The sequence below is a fragment of the Nanorana parkeri genome, unplaced genomic scaffold, assembly GCF_000935625.1.
Source record: "Nanorana parkeri isolate BGI_ZX_2015 unplaced genomic scaffold, ASM93562v1 scaffold528, whole genome shotgun sequence".
In the NCBI taxonomy this organism is placed as follows: domain Eukaryota; kingdom Metazoa; phylum Chordata; class Amphibia; order Anura; family Dicroglossidae; genus Nanorana; species Nanorana parkeri.
The window spans coordinates 555,036-575,225 of NW_017306796.1; the positions used below are offsets into that span (position 1 = coordinate 555,036).

Below are 20,190 nucleotides of genomic sequence, written 5' to 3' on the forward strand. Positions count from 1 at the left end.
GCTCCAAGCTTACTCCTGTGATGGACTACAATCTCAATACAAATTAGTAAACTAAACATGACATTGTAGTCCATCGCAGGAGTGGGCTTGGAGCAGTGGCTACTTTACAACACACAGGGACCATGGGGAACAAAAAAAGCCGCCCTCCAAAAGTAGGGACAGTGTCGGCACCAATTCAGAGATGGTTTGAGGATCTACAGCCAAAGATACATTTTTGTTAAAGGAGAACTATGAGGTGAGTGCTTTTCACTCACCTCATAGTTCTAGCCGACCTATGACAATGAGACTGTCACAGGTCGGCTCAGTAGATCGGGAGGTGAGAGAACACGTACCGGGTTCGCTCACCTCTCGATCCTGTCACGGCTCTCTGCCATGACAGGGGGAGGGGCTGGATTCCCCTCTCCCCACTCCGATCTGCCAGCGCTGACTGGCGGAACGGACGGGGGAGGGGGCGGGTACAGCTGGCTCTGCCTCCTAGATAGGCAGAGCCAGCTATCACTCAGGCAGCTGGGCGGATCGCGTCATTTAAGTCTGGATCCGCTCCGGCTGCGGCGTCTCAGTATACCGCGAGCTGTATCTCGCGGTATACTGAGCTTAGGGTAACGGGAGGACGCTAGTTTGTGTCCTCCCGTTACCCTAAGGAGAACTATGGGGAAAAACGCTGACCCCATAGTTCTCCTTTTAATAGTTAAGGTACTTGAATGTATTTTTAACATTTAACTTCTGAGTTAAGTGTCACTTATCTAAACAAAAACAAAAAACAAGTATGCAGTGCCGGATCTGTCCAAAATGGGACATGTGGCTGTGCTCTGGCCAATCCCATTTCTTTTTTAGCTGTTGATGGTTGCATTACAACTTCCTGTTGTTGTGGATCATTCTGCAATGAAAATTGGCAGGGACCCAACATCAGAATAACGAACCGAATTTTGGATCCGAAAGACGAAAAAAATATCCGAATCGATCTGAAACTAAACAAATTAGTTGCTGAGTTACATGTCTATTTCAATATGCATGCTTTTTTTTTTTTTCTTTTCCAGGTTGAAGCCCGGGAACCATCATTTTGAAGCAACCCACAATCGCAGCTTCACAGTACAGGTTTCATTTGACTACATATGCTTTTTTGATAATTTTTTAAAGTTAGTCTACAACTTAAAATAGTAAAAAGGTTTAATAAACCTGTATTGTTTTGTGACTGGCCAGAGCACAGGGGTTGTAAATGTATGCAACTTTAATTTTAAAGGTTCATGCTCCAGGAATCCAATCCAATTCCATACTCAGTTATGTACGGAGTCTCTGGCCTGGAACAAAAGTGTATGCTGGGTGTCCTGAAATCTCAGCCAAGTGGTATTAAATGGGGCTGAGGCACACCTGTCATTGTCATGTGATTACAAAATTCATGTTATTCTAAATATATAAATTAAAACATAATATAGGTTCAATCACTTATTCCACCTCAGTCTCACTCCCACCACATTATTATAATATAGCAATCCACATCTCAATATCTAATCAGTATTGACAAGGGCGACATGAGAGCTTCCGATGCATTTTGTGAGCAAAGTTCACGTCATCAGCAACGAGGTGAAAATCGATAACCTAAATTTATAAATTGTTACGATTTACAATCTGTTGGCCATCACTTCTACACTGTATAATGGTGATTTATGTGAATATTGTCATAAAATTTGATAAAATCTCATATACATATACTTGTTCTAGGCTAGTGGTTCACCTAGTAGTGAAGAAAGGATAAGGATGGCAGCAATTTAGTAAAAGCAAGCCAGAAAATGTAGCCTCTGTATTTCTGTCCTGACAGGTTTTTTTTTTAAACTGCACTTTCTTCCAATAAAATAGATTCCAGAGAGCTCCTCACATGTGAGTTAGTAGGTTCTGTTGCTAGAGCTTGTGCTGTAGAGCGTTCACTATCTGCATGATGAAATAGCATGATGAAAGACCAATCAGATTCAGGTTTCCAATGCAGGTCTGAAGCTCACCGAGGCCTCTAAGGAGCATCATAGTGCCATATTCGAATACATTAGGCTAGCTCATGGAAGAGACCACAAGGAGTCAACTGTGTCTGAGAATTGTTCTGCTGTATTACAAACAGGGAAGTAGGGATGTTCAGGTACCAAGTACCGTGCTCGGTACAAGTACACGTAAAGATACCTTTCCAGCTCCTAGACTAGAGAAATATTCAAAAGTTAGGAGGCAGCTGTCGTCATTTTTAAGGTGGATACGGAGCTCCTGGGATTTGTACATCTCTGGTTTAATGTATATGATTTTTTTTTTTAACATACATAAGAGATGCCCCAATATCATTTTTTCAAGTACAAGTACTGATACTTGTCCAAGTCCTCACAGATACAAGTACTGATACATTTTTGTTTATTGTCATGTGACGGTTTTTCTAAAACAATACGGACTAATGATTTCAGGACAGCAGTGGGGGTGCTAGAGCCAGGTCCCCGCTGCAACCCTGGTAGTTCTCGTGAAAATGCCAAGTATCGGCACTGGTATCTGAACATCCCTGCAGGCAAGCAAAACGAGTTCCCAGATAACTAACAAAGGGTAAAGGGATGGACAGGGGTTAAATAGCTGAAGCCCTGTGCAGGTAGTCTGTATGCTTCCTCTGCATTTTAAAGTGTATGTATACCATACAAATGAGCTCCCTGTTGGTCTGTTAACTATCCCATTAAAAAGGTTTGTTATACATGTTACATTTTGGTTCCTCCACCCAGGGGGGAACGTATACGCTCATCCTCCACCCAGGGGGGAACGTATACGCTCATCCTCCACCCAGGGGGGAACGTATACGCTCATCCTCCACCCAGGGGGGAACGTATACGCTCATCCTCCACCCAGGGGGGAACGTATACGCTCATCCTCCACCCAGGGGGGAACGTATACGCTCATCCTCCACCCAGGGGGGAACGTATACGCTCATCCTCCACCCAGGGGGGAACGTATACGCTCATCCTCCACCCAGGTGAAAGGTGTACACTGTACAGTAATCCTCCATACATTGGATTGTATACAGTAGTCTTCTCTACATCGTATACAGTAATCCATGTGAATGATTTATAGAACTATTCTCCATCTTGGTGATGAAGGTAAAGTCTCTGTGTTCTATCCTTCCTCTGGGCTCCTCTGATTGGAGGAGATTGATCTGAGTGCATACCGATCACCTGGAACACATCTATGACTCGATCAGCCAGCGTGGCTCTGTTTACATTATGGTGAGGTTTACATTGAAGTTGTTTCTCTTCTCTGAACCACGTGGTGCGAGGAAAGAGGAAGTCACGTGTTCTCCAGCATTCGGAGGGGGATTTCCTTGCTCCATCCTACTACCGTGTCATCGGCTCCCTGCAGCCAATCGGCGAGCGGCTCCCGGAGCCGGGGAATTCCAGCTTTCTGGGAGGAAGAGTCTAGTAACTTTATCTGAAGAGTTGTGATCTGGCCATAGCGGGGCCACGGCCGCCCACTGGGCTCCATTATACTCACAACAGCTTGACATTGTGCCCGGGTACAGCCAGGATGAGGGAGCCGGGCAGGGCAGGTAGGTGTGACAGTCATCTTGTGGGTGTTGGGGAACTACAAGTCTCAGCGAAGTTTGCTTTGGGCCTGTATGGTAGATGAATATCGGATGACAGTTCTGTACCATTCTGTCTTCTTCCTCTGCTATGAAGAAGTGGGGGGAGGGGGTTGGAATTTAATATTGTGTCCCTGATTTCAAAACTCAGTGATTGTGCCTTCCATGATTCATCTGATGATGTCAGTAGGTGATCCTTCTGGCTTTGTATCCAAAAACAAATTATCTGCTCATAATCCAATTTATCATTTGGGAATAGGCCACAAACACATGGCTGATGTCACTTTCTTGTGTGCAAGATCTCCAGTGAATGTTCACTTTGGCTGCAAAATGTTAGGTGAATGTCCCTCCTTCACCATGGCTACAGTACCTCCGGTGAATGTTTCCCGCTCACCATGGCTGCAATGTTTTTCAACTGACCCCAGGCTGTTTATGGTCATGTGACTAAAAGTGTATTGCCACCTTGGTGGTCAAAATGGAGAACCCCCTAAACACACACACTATGTTTTATATGTTACAATTCACACAGCATAAGATATTTCTTCCCTTCTAGTTGATTCTTTGCAGCAGAATTGTATATAGGACGCTATAGGCAGCTTGTGATGTACAATTAGAGGGGGGCAGATTGAAGTGCCGGTCTTTGTGTAAATGTGTTAAATACAATGTACCATCTAAGCCCTGAGATCTCTTTAACCCTTTTTTAGGACAGGCAGTGTACACATCTAGTTTATAACTAGGATCTGACAAACCGACAGGGTTTATTATGGCAAAGCAAACATGAACTCCCCAACCCCCTCCATACTCACCTTAGCTCCAGCTCTCATCAGCCCTTTAGGGGTTCTAAATGACGGGAGACAGAGGTGGGCTTTATGTCTTTGCTGTGATTGGCTGTCACGGCGGTCATGTAATCAGAAGCCCATCCCACTGGCTCCTGATTGTATACGGTGACTGTTCGGGCGCTGTGCACTCACACAACATTGGACTGGCTGGACACATGTATGCATACGTCCCACGTTACAGCCCACCCACCGTGCTGACACGTATGTGGGAAGTGGTTATCATTACACATTAGAGGAAAGCAAGGAAGGATTTGTAAGCAAGCAGAAAGGTAAGCAGCAATTTTTACATATTTTATGTAATGTGAATGGGAACAAATATAAAGCGGGCGTTATCCCAATTTGGCTCCAAAAGTAGAAATACAATATTAACCCTTGCAGTGGGACTACTCCTGCAATGCAAGGGTCCGGTCCGATCCTCAGTCCCATGGTGGTGACCTCTCGCATCTCTCCCCCTCCGCTCTGGCTGGGGAATGTCCCCCGGCATCCTCAGGATCAGCACAAGTAAATGGACATGATGACATCACAGTGTGCAGGTGACATAACTGCAGGAGCTTGCTTTTCACATGATTGGATGATTGATGTTAAACTTTACATAATTTATTGTGTGAATGTTCCCAACTCATTTAGTGAATCAGTCTCACTATCTCGTCCCTGCAAAGTGGACATTTATTTATTATTGGTATTTATATAGCGCCGACCATTTACACAGCGCTTTATATAGAACACATTCGCATCACTCCCTGTCCTCAAGGAGCTTACAATCTAAGGTCCCTATCTCACATACAATAAATTGCCAAAAGTATTGGGACGCCGGCCTTTACATGCACATGAACTCTAATGGCATCCCAGTCTTAGTCTGTAGGGTTCAATATTGAGTTGGCCCGCTCTTTGCCGCTATAACAGCTTCAACTGTTCTGGGAAGGCGTCCACAAGGTTTAGCAGTGTGTCTATGGGAATGTTTGACCATTCTTCCAGAAGCGCATTTGTGAGGTCAGGTACTGATGTTTGGAGGAGAAGGCCTGGCTCGCAGTCTCTGCTCTAATTCATTCCCAAGGTGTTCTATCGGGTTGAGGTCAGGACTCTGTGCAGGCCAGTCACATTCCTTCACCCCAAACTCGCTCATCCATGTCTTTATGGACTTTGTTTTGTGCACTGGTGTGCAGTCATGTTGGAATAAGGAGGGGCCATCCCCTAACTGTTCCCACAAAGTTGGGAGCATGAAATTGTCCAAAATGTCTAGGCATGCTGATGCCTTAAGAGTTCCCTTCACTGGAACTAAGGGGCCAAGCCCAACCCCTGAAAAACAACCCCACACCATAATCCCCCCTCCACCAAACTTTACACCTGGCACAATGCAGTCAGGCAAGTACCGTTCTCTTTGTGGCTTTCTCAGGTCTATCTGTGAGGCTGAGATTGTATTGATGCAATATGATGATCCATGTAGGTTTCCCTAGTCTGTTTCTTATAGACAAATTGGCTGTACACTCGCCTATGAGAAGAGCCATGGATAGCCCCCATGGGCTGAATGAGGAAAAAACACCCCCACTGGGCTATTGTATTCTGACACCGGGGAGTGTCTGGCTGACATTTATTATTATTATTATTATTATTACATAGTATTTATATAGCGCCAACAGTTTGCGCAGCGCTTTACAATATAAGGAAGACATTACAGTTACAATACAATTCAAGACAAGATGGTAAAGAGGGCCCTGCCCGTGAGGGCTTACAATCTAAAAGAGGAGGGGGAAATGATACATGAGGTAGCTGTTGTAATTAATTATGCGAGAATGTGAAGGTTCAGTGGTTAGGTTGAGGTGGGATAGGCTTCCTTGAAGAGATGAGTCTTTAGGGAACGCCTAAAGGCAGTCAAGGTGGGAGATAGACGGACAGGTTGGGGTGAGGAGTTCCAGAGGATGGGAAAGACTCTAGAGAAGTCCTGGAGGCGAGTATGGGTGGAGTGGACAAGGGAGCTGGAAAGCAGGAGGTCAATGGATGAGCGGAGGGGACGTTTAGGGTGATACTTTGAGAAAAGGTCTGAGATATATCCGGGGGCAGAGTTGTGGATGGCTTTATAGGTGACTGTTAATATTTTGAATTTTATCCTCTGGGCGAGTGGAAGCCAGTGGAGGGATTGGCAGAGGGGGGATGCAGACACTGAGCGGTTGGTAAGGTGAATGAGTCTAGCAGCTGCATTCATGATAGACTGAAGGGGGGATATCCTGTGTAGTGGAAGGCCAATGAGGAGGGAGTTACAATAGTCAAGACGAGAGATAACAAGGGAGTGTATGAGTAGTTTTGCGGTGTCATTGGTGAGGAAGGGGCGTATTTTTGAGATGTTACGAAGGTGAAGGCGGCAGGATTTGGATAGCGATTGGATGTGGGGAAGAAAGGTGAGGTCCGAGTCAAGGATGACACCTAGGACCTTGGCATGGGTGGAGGGTTGGATAGTTGTGTTATCAATCACAACTGAAATGTTTGGGGGAAGGTGCACGGGGTGGAGGAAATATCATGAGCTCAGTTTTTGAAAGGTTGAGTTTTAAGAAATGTTGTGACATCCAGACTGATATGTCATTTAGTAGATTAGTGACACGCAAGGACACTGAGGGGGAGAGTTGTGGAGTGGAAAGATAAATTTGAGTGTCATCGGCATAGAGATGGTATTGGAAGCCATGTGAGGTTATTAGTTGACCAAGGGAGGAGGTGTAGATGGAGAAGAGGAGGGGTCCAAGGACTGAGCCTTGGGGGACCCCTACAGAAAGAGGAAGAGGAGGGGAGGAGATAGAATTGTAGGTGACACTGAAGGAGCGCGTAGATAAGTAGGATGAGAACCATGAGGAGCAGCGGGTGGTCAACAGTGTCAAAAGCAGCATGGCATGATTGGTTTCATTCACTGTTCGGACTGTCGCCTTCGACAAAACGTCGACTTTTGTCGAACATACAGTAGTGGTGGTGACAGGGCCACACACTGCTTGAATTTCAGCAGGGCTCATCCAAAATTCAGCCAGTGTATGGCCAACTTAAAGGCAAACTATACCCACCAATTTAGTGTCTGACAAAATAGTTACTTTCAAGGCATGCCTCCGGTAATAACTGTCAAGGTTGCCATTGTTCTTATTTCAGCTCTCGGTATAATTAGTGCAGGCCCGCTTATTTGGTGGTTAATGAGTTAGTACACTGCGGTTGATGTTGATGCCACCGCCTGCTTCATGGGAACAGTCTTAGGCCTGGTTCACACCTGGGCGTTTTGTAGCGCGTTCGAACGTTCTGCAAAACACTCAAACACTGAAATCCCGCGACAAACGCGCATATTCGATACGCCTAGGTGTGAACCCAGCCTTAAAGGTTAGTTCACACAATAAGCAGTGCGTTCCAGTCCGAATCTGTCGAACGCACTGCATTGCATTGGGGCCGGAATGCACTGCATCGCATTGCGGCTGGCTCACTTTATTGCTGGGCCTGGGGGAGGCGTGGCAGGGCCATTGAAGTGAATGGTACCGTAGCCACGCCCTCCGGCAGCAATGCGATCACCCGCACGGGATCGCAAGGCACATTGTGCCTGCAGTGCGGTCCGGTGCAATCAAAATACGGCAAGCACTATTTTGATCGGACCGCACTGAGTTAATGAGTTAGTACACACTGTGGTTGGTGTTGATGCCACCGCCTGCTTCCATGGAACAATCTTTATGGGCGGTATAATTGGTGCAGGCCCGCTTACTCAGTGGTTAATGAGTTAGTACACACTGTGGCTGCTTTCCTAAAGGAGTAGAGCATTTTCACTTTGCAAGTGAGTTTTCACTTAAATTGGTCATAGTAGAATTTGGTTTGAAACGCGCAAATGTGTGTACTATGCGTTTTTCAAGTTTTATCTTGCGCAGAACCTCCCGGACTGTTTAAGACATCCCCCTCATGAGCCTTCGTGAGGGTAGACTTGATCATCTGCATTGATTTTTCCCCATCTGATCACTTTCCTTCCATATCGCAGATGTCTTTCGGGTGCCTCCCTGTATGTATTCTTCGTAGCATAAATATGCACTTTCAGCCCATTTAGTTGTGCATGTTTGTACAGCAGTCTTTCAGCAGCTAGGTCATGCATGCATGAGTGGCAACCATCTTTTGTTTGTATTTCTTTTACCATGAAATCTAAAGGTCTTTTTTGAAAGAACGTCTTCTTTCACATCAGTAGCTAACATCCCAATCCTTATGAGTTTGTTTTTTTAAGTGCTGAAAATAGAGGCATTGTTTAAACAGACACTTGGTAGCTAAGTGGCTGCCTTCCAGTGTTCGGGTGCTCAATTTGATCCCCACCATGTGCACTAGCTCTGTGTTTTCCCATAATTTCTAGACATACTGGTAGGTTAAGTGGCTGTACTGTGTGTGTTTTTGACTGTAGTAAGGGGATTAGATTGTAAGCTTCTTTGGGGACAGGTGATGTGAATGATTCGGTATTCTCTACAACATTGTGGAAAAAGCATTAAAGGAGAACTATGGGGTCAGTGTTTTTCCCCATAGTTCTCCTTAGGGTAACGGGAGGACACAAACAAGCGTCCTCCCGTTACCCTAAGCTCAGTATACCGCAAGCTACAGCTCACGGGTATACTGAGACGCCGCAGCCGGAGCGGATCCCGACGTAGATGACGAGATCCGCCCAGCTGCGTAAGTGACTGCTGGCTCTGCCCATCTAGAATGAGCCAGCTGTACCCGCCCCCGTCCGATCGGCCAGTCAGCGCTGGCAGATGGGAGAGGGGAATCCAGCCCCTCCCCCTGTCACGGCAGAGAGCCGTGACAGGATCGATAGGTGAGCGAACCTGGTATGTTTTCGCTCAACTCCCGATCTACTGAGCCGACCTGTGACAGTCTCATTGTCACAGGTCGGCTAGAACTATGAGGTGAGTGGAAATCACTCATCTCATAGTTCTCCTTTTAAGAAAAAAGGATAGCATTAGAAAGAATAGAAAATTAGAAAATAAATAGGGAATAATAATGCCACGTCACATGATTTTAAAATGGCTTATAATGAACGTACCTTTATGTTAAAGGAATACATAGAATATACTAAAACAGTTTACCTTTCTAATATATAGTATGCCCGAAACATTATTTTCTCCAAGGCTGACATATTCTGCACCATTTTACGTAAAACGTGTTGTGGGAACGTATGACACCATTTGTTTAGACTGGCACCCTAATACACAGTACAGAAGGTGTTAATGGACCCACCCTGAAGCACTTACCATGCATTACAGTTCACCACAAAAGAGCCGCAGGTCCAGTTTTTGTTCCATTAGCGTACACTGGCTGCATTTTCTATATTGAAACCACAAGTTGATCAACAAGACCCGACCCAAGTGGCTAAAGCGTCATCCAGAGGAGCGCGGCTTTTGAATCTTGTATTATTTTTAAATGGATTATAATAAAGGATTTGGTTTTGTATTCTGGCTATGCTGATCAACTTGTGATTCCAAACTTGGCAATGTGGAGGAGCACACTTATCAAAGAGAACAGTGGAGGGTGAGCTGGTTTGGACATTTCGATATTTCAAAATGAATCCCTTAACACAATGCACTTTAGTGCATGCTATATCGCATGTTTAAGCACCGCAATGGAGCTGTGAAGGGGCCTAAATGTTTCAGTTTAGCACTTAAAGGCAAAGTCTACCTGGAAAGCATTGCAACTGCGATCAACGAATCAGCCATGTTCAGGCTCCTACAGACTCTCCTTCCAGCCCCTGTCCATACCCAAGTACAGACTTTGAGTTGCATATGCAGCAGGAAAATGTGTGGGAAGATCCATACAGTGGCTGTGTCTGTCAGCCTGTACTTGATTTTTTTTTGTAGGCTGCATTTGCATGAAAGACCTGTGACGCGTAGGTGCCTCCCGGACGCATAAACCCATGCATGTATGACCCTCTGTGGCCGTGTGAATGAGCCCATATACAGTAGATACACATTGGCCTTTAAAGTCAGCTCAGTTAGCTGTATGAATATTTCACCAGTGTTTAATATTTTATCTCGGACTAACTTCTTCTCATCAGAATGTTCTATTCTTATACATATAAATCATATTGGTGTGCAGATGTTTTTTCATATGAAGTGGTTATTTAACCATTGCAATTTAATTATTTTGTTATATTACTGATTTATGTTCGAAATGTTCCTTTATGCCTACCTCAAATGGCTTCTTCTCCTCTTCTGAATAAAATAATGTATATGCTGTAAATTCGGCTGATCTATGCCATTAATCATTAGTAAACAGTGCACGGTAACAGTACGGCATTTTTGTGTTTGTACTGAATCGACCGCTTTGGTTTAATAATCTTTTGAAAAGCATTCTGGAGAGACTGCTCACACTTTACGTACGCCAGCTGCTCCAGTCCAACTGACTAAATTGGGTCTTCTTCAATGACTCAGAGCATACCAATCCTCATAAATACAAGTCTTCTGACTCAGTTTGAAGAATTTGATTAAATCCATTGGTAAGAACGTTCTAAGCAGACAGCCTTCTATAATGTCTCTATGTTTGGGGAGGACGTAAATGAAAACACAAAGCACTTGGCCCAGTCCAAGATCTGATTTGAGGACTCGGGTATGTGTGGAAGGAGCATGCCTAAAAGATAGAGGAATACTTTTAGCATTAGAGTGACGTTCCCATTCAGTGGTCTCTGTATACAAATCATGTAACGAAGAGGACATTTGGCCCGCCATGTCATAAAGAGAGGAAAAAGAAGACAATTCGTTCAGATGCTTTGTAATGCACTTAAAGTATAACTCCAACCAAAACTTATTTTGTTTTAGTTGGATAGAATGGGGGGAGGTTTGGGAACGTCTGTAAGGTTTGAATGGTTGTCTATGGCATCACTGGGGGGGCTTCCCCTCACTTCCTGCCCCAGTGACACCATTTAGACAAAATATTTAACAAGGGCAGAGACAGTAATAAAAAGCTGGTGGAGGTTCCGAAGGCCATCCCATTTCTATCACAGTTTTGTATCTGTTACAGCGCTTTTTCAAGGGAGAGCTCTGCAACCAAGACACTGACAGAGACCCTTAGGTTACTACCCTCCCCCTTATCTATCTAAAAAGAAGATTGTCTGGAGTTCTATTTTAACCTGCAGAAGGTGGGGTTCTTATTGCATTGGCATTGGCACAACTGCAGAGGGTGCTGCTGCTTGTAGGCTCATGAAGTTATTACTAGAGCTGCTCCAACTTATGTACCAGCGGTGTGTTCATATCACAATGGCTTAGTGGTTAGCACTTCTGCCTTGCAGCATTGGAGTCCTTTGTTCGAATTCCATCCAGGCCCTGATCTGTTTTGAATGTTCTTTCTGTGTTGCATGGGTGTACTCTGGTTTTCTCCTACTCTAAGAGGACCCGGCAAAGACATTTTCAAAAGGAAGGTTTGCAGCACTGGGCAGCCCCACTCAGAATATCATACTGGGGCCTATTAACCTACTGGCATGTCTTAGTGTGCATGCATGCCATTACCCCATTCATTCCAATAGATGGGCCATACTCTGGGCTGCTGAAGGCAACCATGATTATGACTCTCCCATAGGAATGAATGTAAAGGTGGTTTGCATGTGCTGGAATAGAGAGAACGCTAGATATGTAGCCAGGTGGGCTACACTTGCAAGAGGGGTGGGGGTAATATTGTCACCTCCCAGGAAAAAGTTGCTGGAAAAAGGCATAAAATGTGCTGCAAACAGGATTTTTTCAAGCGTTCCACACCTGAAACGGTAAAACAGAAAAAAAGTTTCCAGGCACACTCACCAGCCAGCATGCAAAAAAACCTGTCTAACCACTAAGGTAAACAGCAGAGGTTTGGATACGCGTCTTCTGCAGAAAATGTGAAAGCCGCACAGCCACGCCAAGGCACCTCCATATAGTGTGGTCCTAACTCTAAACTATGAGTGTCTCCATCTTGGAGCACATGTTTTGCCACACCTGAAACAAACGCACCTTATTTGGGTCCTTATGGATGCAGATTTTCCGAATCTAAAGTAGTATGTTTGAGCAATCCTTGGAAGTTGTGTTTTTTTGTTATCCAATTGGTTGATTGACCGCAATCTGTTATCATTTTCAGTGAGACTTGCTTAGCTGACATATAGATTGTAAATGCTTTTATTTGTGTTTCTCCTAGGTTCGAGCTACTTTCTGCATGACCAACTAGGTGAGTAAATGCCTTTATCTTGTTCCACAACAGTACATATTGGCTTATTCAGTAAGGTAAAGAGTCATCAGCATGATATGTGCAAAATGCTCCACAATTGGTGCCTGGAACCACTGCAATTTTCACATCATCTTTGAAATGTTATACTTCCTTTTACTGAATGTTTCACCTCGTTAGGAGAAAGACGAAACTTGACTGGTTGCTCTGGGCAGCAGCTAGTTATTTCATTTTGCACTACCTTATTAAATAAGGAAGTTGATATCCTATGATATATTAGAAACCTATTAAGATTGAAATATGGTCTTCCATTGTTGTCCTGTTTTTCATGGGGCCAGTTCCAGGGCTGTCCTCCTTCCTTCCTTGCTTTTGTTTGCTTTGTGATTAGCCAGGAGGAGACGGGGCAGAGATGTGACCGCATCACTGAGCTCTAGAAGTGCTGAGGCAATTCTGATTATGGTAGGTGGCTTTACAGCAAAGGCCTTGTACAGCCAATTGAACGCCGATAAAATAATTATGCCCAGAGTTGGGCATTAATGGTCTCAGAGCATTGTGTGCGTGAGCCTAAAAAGACACCTTGCAGTCACAATGTTCATATGACAATATAACAGTGTGGAACTTTGTTAAAATAGGCAAAAATATATATAGGGCATTTTCTGTGCAACAGTTCAGGCCATAACTTGTCTTTTAGTTTTAGATTGATTGTAGAGAAAGATTGGTATCTCAGGGTCAGGTCTAGGATCAGTTGTATTGCTTTCTGTGTTTGCACTGGCTAGAGCCATATTTGCAGTTTGTCCTGATGAACGCTCTTAATGGGACAGAAAGTGAGCGCAAATCCAGTAGAAGGGATTTCTTCCCATTGGAACACCCATTCCGGTGACAGCTGTCGAAGATGAGATGTCCTCTCTATTAATACAGATTTCCATTGGCGTCTGGTCATGTCCATGGAACAGGAAATGAAGTGCAATTCCTCTAGTGGGGACACAGATGGCAATCAGTTCTTCACAATAGGTCTGACCCTTCCACACTCTTGGAAAACTAAAAAACGTACTATGACTGAAGTTCTGCTTCAGCATGGGTAACGGTGACCCTTTTAACACAAAGTAGGATGCAGGCAGTGTAGTTGCTCTTGCACAATATGGGAAAAGCATTACTCCATCTGTTCCCCGTGACTGCATAGCAGCACTAGGTTGCCGTATGGTTGCACAGATACACCAGCCATTGTTAATTCACCAGCACTGTTTTACACAACTCGGGATGTTTTCCACTTGTGAGCAATTATTTGCTTATAGCAAAACTTGTGTAATTGTCATTGAACTGATATGTATTACACATAGCATGAAGTTTTAGAAATAACCACCAATTATCATGTTTGGCTTCCCGAAATAACTTTCTTTTGTTTTCAAGAGATAGTTTTGTAACATGACCCCTACTCCGTATGATGACTAAAGTCAGTAGACTGTGTTGTAGTTTGTTCCATGTTGAGGCCTCTAGGAGAGCCCCCCAAATTCTGTTCCTGATTTGTATTGTGTTTATTGCACCTATATTGCTTTACAATGAGAAGCTAAATGTAATGGGGGAGAATTCAATAAAGCTTTAACTCCATTTTTCTGGCAGTAAGGACCTTTTTAATGATTCTGCGCCAAATTCGGAAAAGCCCTGCCATCAGTTTTGGTAGCTTTAACAACACTTGTGAGAGATTCAGGTCGTTTATAATACCGACACTTTAAGAATCTGTCCTGTGACTACGACATATTCAAACAGAATTGCCAGCAGTTTACAGATTGGAAAATTAATGGCAGTAATTCCATTTGGAAATGGCCAGTAAGAGCAACTCTGAACTGGCGTTGAGACACCCATGCTCAGAGTGGAAAATGTATATACTGGAAGCTGTCATGAAACTGACAGCTTCCCGTTTATAAGTTGCTAGGACACCGGGCCTCCAGAGTCTTAGCAACCAGTTATGGTACCACCCACCCCATTTAGCTGCTGGCTGGGAGATTTCCCATTCAGCAGCTGAATGTAAACAAAGGAGTCGGGCATGCTAGCTATAATATTACACAAATATAGCCATATCTAGATAATGTCAGCGAGCATTACCCATGTTTACATTTGATGGTCTTATGTTAAGTAGGTGAAGCCTGATGGGGAACTTTGTGAGCCCAGTTCCCAAGCAGGTTCACTCTGTTGTTGATTGACAGCAGGGAATGTGCAGGTGCCATAGCCAATAGCAGACTGGCTATAGCACCTGCCCAGTGCCTGCTGTCAATCAGCAACACCTACAGCCAACACCTTCCTTAACCAGTGGCACCTACTGTCAGTGAGGTTGAGTGGGCGGAGACTGATTGACCACAGGCAGTGGGTTGGTGCCACAGCCCATAGTGCCGTAGCCAATTTGTAAAGGGTACATAATTCTGGTGCAAGCACCAGGGCCAATTGCAAATATTCAGCCTCATTTATGGAAAATTGGAGTGAAGGACAAATAAGGTTGTCATATATAGTCACCAATTGACCAAATGTTTGCTTTTTTCATTTTGTAACCATTATTAGTTTATGGAAGTCCCAGCTTCTCCTCACCTGTGCTGGGGGTTAGAGAGGTCTTTTGGAGTGGTAAGAGGTCCATCTCCATGTCAATATCTTGCAGGTCACAGCTGGTAAGGGTTTGTTAGCTTAGCAGTAGAAGCAGCTTCTCCTAGTTCCAAGCAGCTCCCTCTTTGCCCATGGGCCTTGTAGCAGCCATGTGGACTCGTATAGTGGTATTTCCATGTCTGTACATTAGGAAGGTAACAGCTGGAGTCTGGTTGGTCAGTACAGGCATCGCCTTCAAGTTTGTTACTCTGTTTTTCATGAATAGTCATCATGCTTTGGGTTTTTCCAACAAAAAGGATGAATAAAGACTATAACAGATGACGACTGCCTAGGTTCAGGAAAATGGCACAAAGCACCAATGCCAGCAACTCGGTATATGATGAGTTTTCCTGTGTTTTTCAGTTCTTACAATTAATGTTTCTATGTGCAATAATGATTCTGTAGACTTGTAGTTCGTTATTGCACTGTTTATCATAATAGCAAGTTGTGGCTTTTCATTTTATATTTATGTTGAAATAAAAGTTGTGTATTTTTTTCACTGGGACAACTAGGTCATCTTTCAACCAAGGTAGCCCAAGGCAGTCATTCTTTACAAACTTTAGTCCATAGGTTAAATAAAAAATAATGCCCCACTTTAAGTTCCATCAACAGATGTCAGCATTGATATGAGACAAGCACTGACATGTTGTGAAGGTTCTCCTCATTCACCTCAGTTGGCAGCATGTCATTACTGTTTTGCTACTCTCTGTGAAATGGATCCCCGTACTGGACCCTTGTCAGTACCATTCAAGCAATGTACTGTGATGCATTTCCTGAGGATAGGGGCTTGTGCTGCAGTTGCAATTCACTGACATATGCAAACTGTTCAAATTGATAACTGTGTTAATGTAAGCACTGTGCATGGGTGGGCCAGAAGATACAAAGATGGCGAGGAGGGAATGTCCAAAAACTGAATGACAGACAAAAGTATGGGGGACCTGTGACAGCATCTGATGAGCTTCACAGAGATTGTGTTTAATTAAATCATTATGGGCAATATATGGATCACTCGGTTAATATTTCTGACCAAAAAGGCATTTTGCAAGAGCATATGGGTCACATTATTGCTGTTCTTAAACCCCAGAAGGTGTGTGCACCGTAGGTTCCATACAGAAGCAATAAAAGGCATCGCACCACCCCCATATACACCATATAACCCTGCTATTTATTTTCCCCAAAAATGTTACTGGACCTCATTGAACAGCTAGTGAGGAAGTTAACAATACTGTTAGGGCATGGTCGTGGATTGTGAACTTCTAACGTGAGAGCTTCACAAAACTTGTTGTCAAAAATGTATAAAGTTATCTGGTGACTATGAAAAAAATAAATATATGTAATGTGTGGTATTGTGTGGCAATCCCATGGTAGACCTGGGGTTGTAGTCATTCAGGATTCTCAGCTAGAGGTCTGAGTGGTTCCAGGAAACAAATTATTTTGTTGATTCTGGCTTTGCAGGTCTCTCCAGGTTTTCTGGATTTGGCATGGGATCCTGGAACTAGGAGATTTCAAAGAGAATTGGGAGGGATGAAATCTCCATTCCTGGGTCCATGGTTTAGTAGGGACTGGCACCTAATGATTGCACACCTGGGCACAGCCCTTATGAAAGGGTGCTGGCTAATGCTCTGGGCTCCAGCTGGCAAGAGGAAAATAAGTGTTAAGGAGTCAGGAGGACGCCACCCAGAAGTCAGAGGGGAGCCAGGTGGCTGTGTGTGCTAGAGGCACAGGGAAGACAGCCGAGGAGGCTTAGAGAGCCAGTCACACATGGAGTATGTGCGACAATCTTTAGTCGGTGAGACATTGTATTGCTGAAATACAAGCAAACCTTATGTTGTCACTGAAGTAAGTCATTGTTGTGTTGATGAAAGAAATAAAAGACTGTCCTGCTTTTATGTTAAAGTGGCTTCAAGATTGGTCTGTGAGCGCTCACCATTTGTGCTAACTTCCCCAAATATCACAACTGATAGATCATCTAAAAGTTTATTTTTCAGTTTAATTTGTGAAAATATTCCTATCCAGTCACAAGTAATATATATGAAGGTATTCCTTTAAAGGAGAACTATGGGGTTAAGGCTTTTCCCCATAGTTCTCCTTAGGGTAACGAGAGGACACAAACTAGCATCCTCCCGTCACCCTAAGATCAGTATACCGTGAGCTGCAGCTCGCGGTATACTAAGACGCCGCAGCTGAAGCAGATCCTGACAATTGTGCCGGGATCCGCCCAGCTGCGTGAGTGACAGCTGGCTCTGCCTCCCTAGAGGCAGAGTCAGCTGTAACCGCCCCCTCCCCCGTCCGTTCTGTAAGTCAGCGCTGGCGGATCGGAGCGGGGAGGGGGGAATCCAGCCACTCCCCTGTCACAGCAGAGAGCCGTGACAGGATCGAGAGGTGAGTGAACGCCAGTATGTGTTCGCTCACCTCCCGATCTACTGAGCCGACCTGTGACAGTCTCATTGTCACAGGTCGGCTAGAACTATGAGGTGAGTGAAAAGCACTCACCTCATAGTTCTTTTAATTCAAAAGGTTAAAAAAACGGCACTCGCAAGGGGATGCGTCCATCCAGTACTTTATTTGCAAAAAGGCATAACAGCAGCAAACAAACGCTTACATGTTTCAGCCCCCAAACTGGGCCTTAGTCGTAGCCATATCCCTTTAATTCAACCCCTTGTTAAACAGTAGTCAAACATTTTCATTCGACATACCTCATGACAATATATTAGTTCAATGTGTGCTCCTAAGATTTTTTTTTTGCTCTGTAGTTGAGCTTTCATCGATCTTTGTCTTGGGTACTTTCCTAAATCTCCATTTTCGCAGCTTCTCCGGTGACATCATTGAGGGGAATTCTGCGCTAAACAAGTAAACAAAGTTTTAAACACCTGGGAGGTGCTGTCAAATGGGATTTATTTTGAGCGTGTATGAAGCTCTGGCTCCTTTCTTTTTCCGGGAAGCACCCTAAGGCCCCATTCACACTGAGCGACTTGCGATATTGAGCTACTTTTTCCTATTGGGCTGTATGCAATCAGGAGCAAAACCGCTCGAAATAAGGGTCATGTAGGAGCGACAAGCGATATTGAACGGCGAGATGTGAACAGCTCCATTGAAATGGATTGGAGAAGCTACATAGAGCGATATCGTGTGGAAATATGAGCGATATCGCTGCAAAAATCGCTCGATAAATCGCTCAGTGTGAATGGGACCTAAGGTGTTACCTAGTGGTTGGAGTAGAGTCATTTGTTCCAGTTGGCTGCATTATTGGCACTGCTAACAATGTAACATAGAACACCACACAGTACATGCCCTACATATCACTACATCTGAGTAAAGGTTATTGGCTGGACCGCTTGTCTAGACGTCACTGTCCAGTCACATAGCTTGCGTCTGCGTAAGTTGTCTAAATATGCCACTCCTAGAAGTGGGTGTTTGTTTCGGCTGGGCGAATTTCAGAAGCTACTTAATGAATGCACTTTAAAAGACTGGCTCCTACCTCTTTTGAGGATTTTATGTTGACGGTGGAAGTGTACGTTCCCCTTACTCATTAAAATTTCATGCTAGCTCCTAGTTTGGCCTGACTAAACTAGGAGCTAGTTTGGTCTCCATTAGTTGCTGGCAGACATGCTAGGATGCTAGATCCACAGGATCCCTCTTTTTTGGGTTTTGGGATTAGTCCAGTCTTGGGTCTCTGTCTCCTCACAGGTAAACCCAGTTTTTTTTTCTTTTTTTAAACAAAAAATGGAACTAGAAGTGAATTAGAAACACCTTTGCATAGATTGTAAGGTTTCTGACAAACAGATTAGTCATTCCTCCATGCCCAACTCCCCATGAGAGACAGATAGCCTTTACCAATGTCTTTCTGAATATATTTTTATGATGCTCTGAAACAGTCTATATTTTCGGCATAACGTATCTGGTGGAGGTTTATTTATTTGATCGCGCAATATTTCATAGTGCTGTTGAGTGCTTGGCCCATGTCAGTGTGATTTGATTTTATAGTTTTTGTATTTTAAGTAAATGGAATTACACTATTGGCCTTTTATTCTGCAGCTTTTCATCATGTTGAAGAGGTTCGAAATATACAAATAAAGATATTGGGGATTTTTGTTGTTGATTTATTTAAATATATATATGATATCTGTTGATATGCACATTGTTATTATATAAAATGTGCAGCGCCACTTACCCTGCAAATCTCTATGAGCGTTTAAAAAGGCAAACAAATAAAATTCTTAGTATATTTTCTTTTCAGGTCGAATGGGATGTAATACCACATTATGGCCAGTAGAAGTCGCTGAGGAGCACAGGAAATAAGTGTTTATTGCCTATGCTCCTTAGATCCATCTAGTGGCCATGATACAGTATTACATTACATTCCTGAAAATAAAATATACTTAGAACGTTATTATTGCCCCTGTTTGCACAAAACAAATGTTCACAGAAATTCACAGGGCAAATGGCTCTGCAAATTGTTTAGGAAAAGACTCCTTAGGTTTGTATGTAGGTGGTTCACCAGGAGCACTATCGAAATAATATTCATAAGATATGACACAAGTGGTTTAATTAACACTTTATTAACAGTAATAGCTATAAGTCATTTGTTTATATCATGGAAAATAGTGTTTCAGACATAACACATTAATATCTTTCATCTGATCAAGGAGCTTGATATTCATCTGAGGTCTGTAGAGAGTGGGTGTGTATAATGTGGGGGAAGTAAACCTTTTGTTTACAGCTTCTAGTCACTATAAAACCAATTTCCTGAACTGTGAGTTGTTTGGGTTGCATTAACACTTTATAGCCTAAACATGAGCAACATACAGTGTTTGGAGCTGTGGTTTGGCAGCATTGGGGCTGGATTTGTTTGCAATTGCAGACACAATGAAAAAACTTCCTCGTGTTTGTAAGGGTTTCCTCTAGGATATTTGTGGTGATCTTGGTAAATATAGGGGGTCACAAGTGCGGCCACTGTCTTGACCAGAGGGC

The 20,190-nt window shown here is 43.8% G+C and overlaps 1 protein-coding gene across 1 annotated transcript in view; it reads left to right on the forward strand.

Annotated features, from left to right (window-relative positions):
- The window catches only part of RELB (RELB proto-oncogene, NF-kB subunit), a 57,056-nt gene that overhangs the window by 4,002 nt on the left and 32,864 nt on the right, over positions 1 to 20,190 (forward strand). The window contains exon 3 of the mRNA XM_018561496.1: positions 4,610 to 4,697. Within this exon, the coding sequence (XP_018416998.1) occupies positions 4,610 to 4,697 (88 nt within the window). The remainder of the gene's footprint in view (positions 1 to 4,609; positions 4,698 to 20,190) is intronic.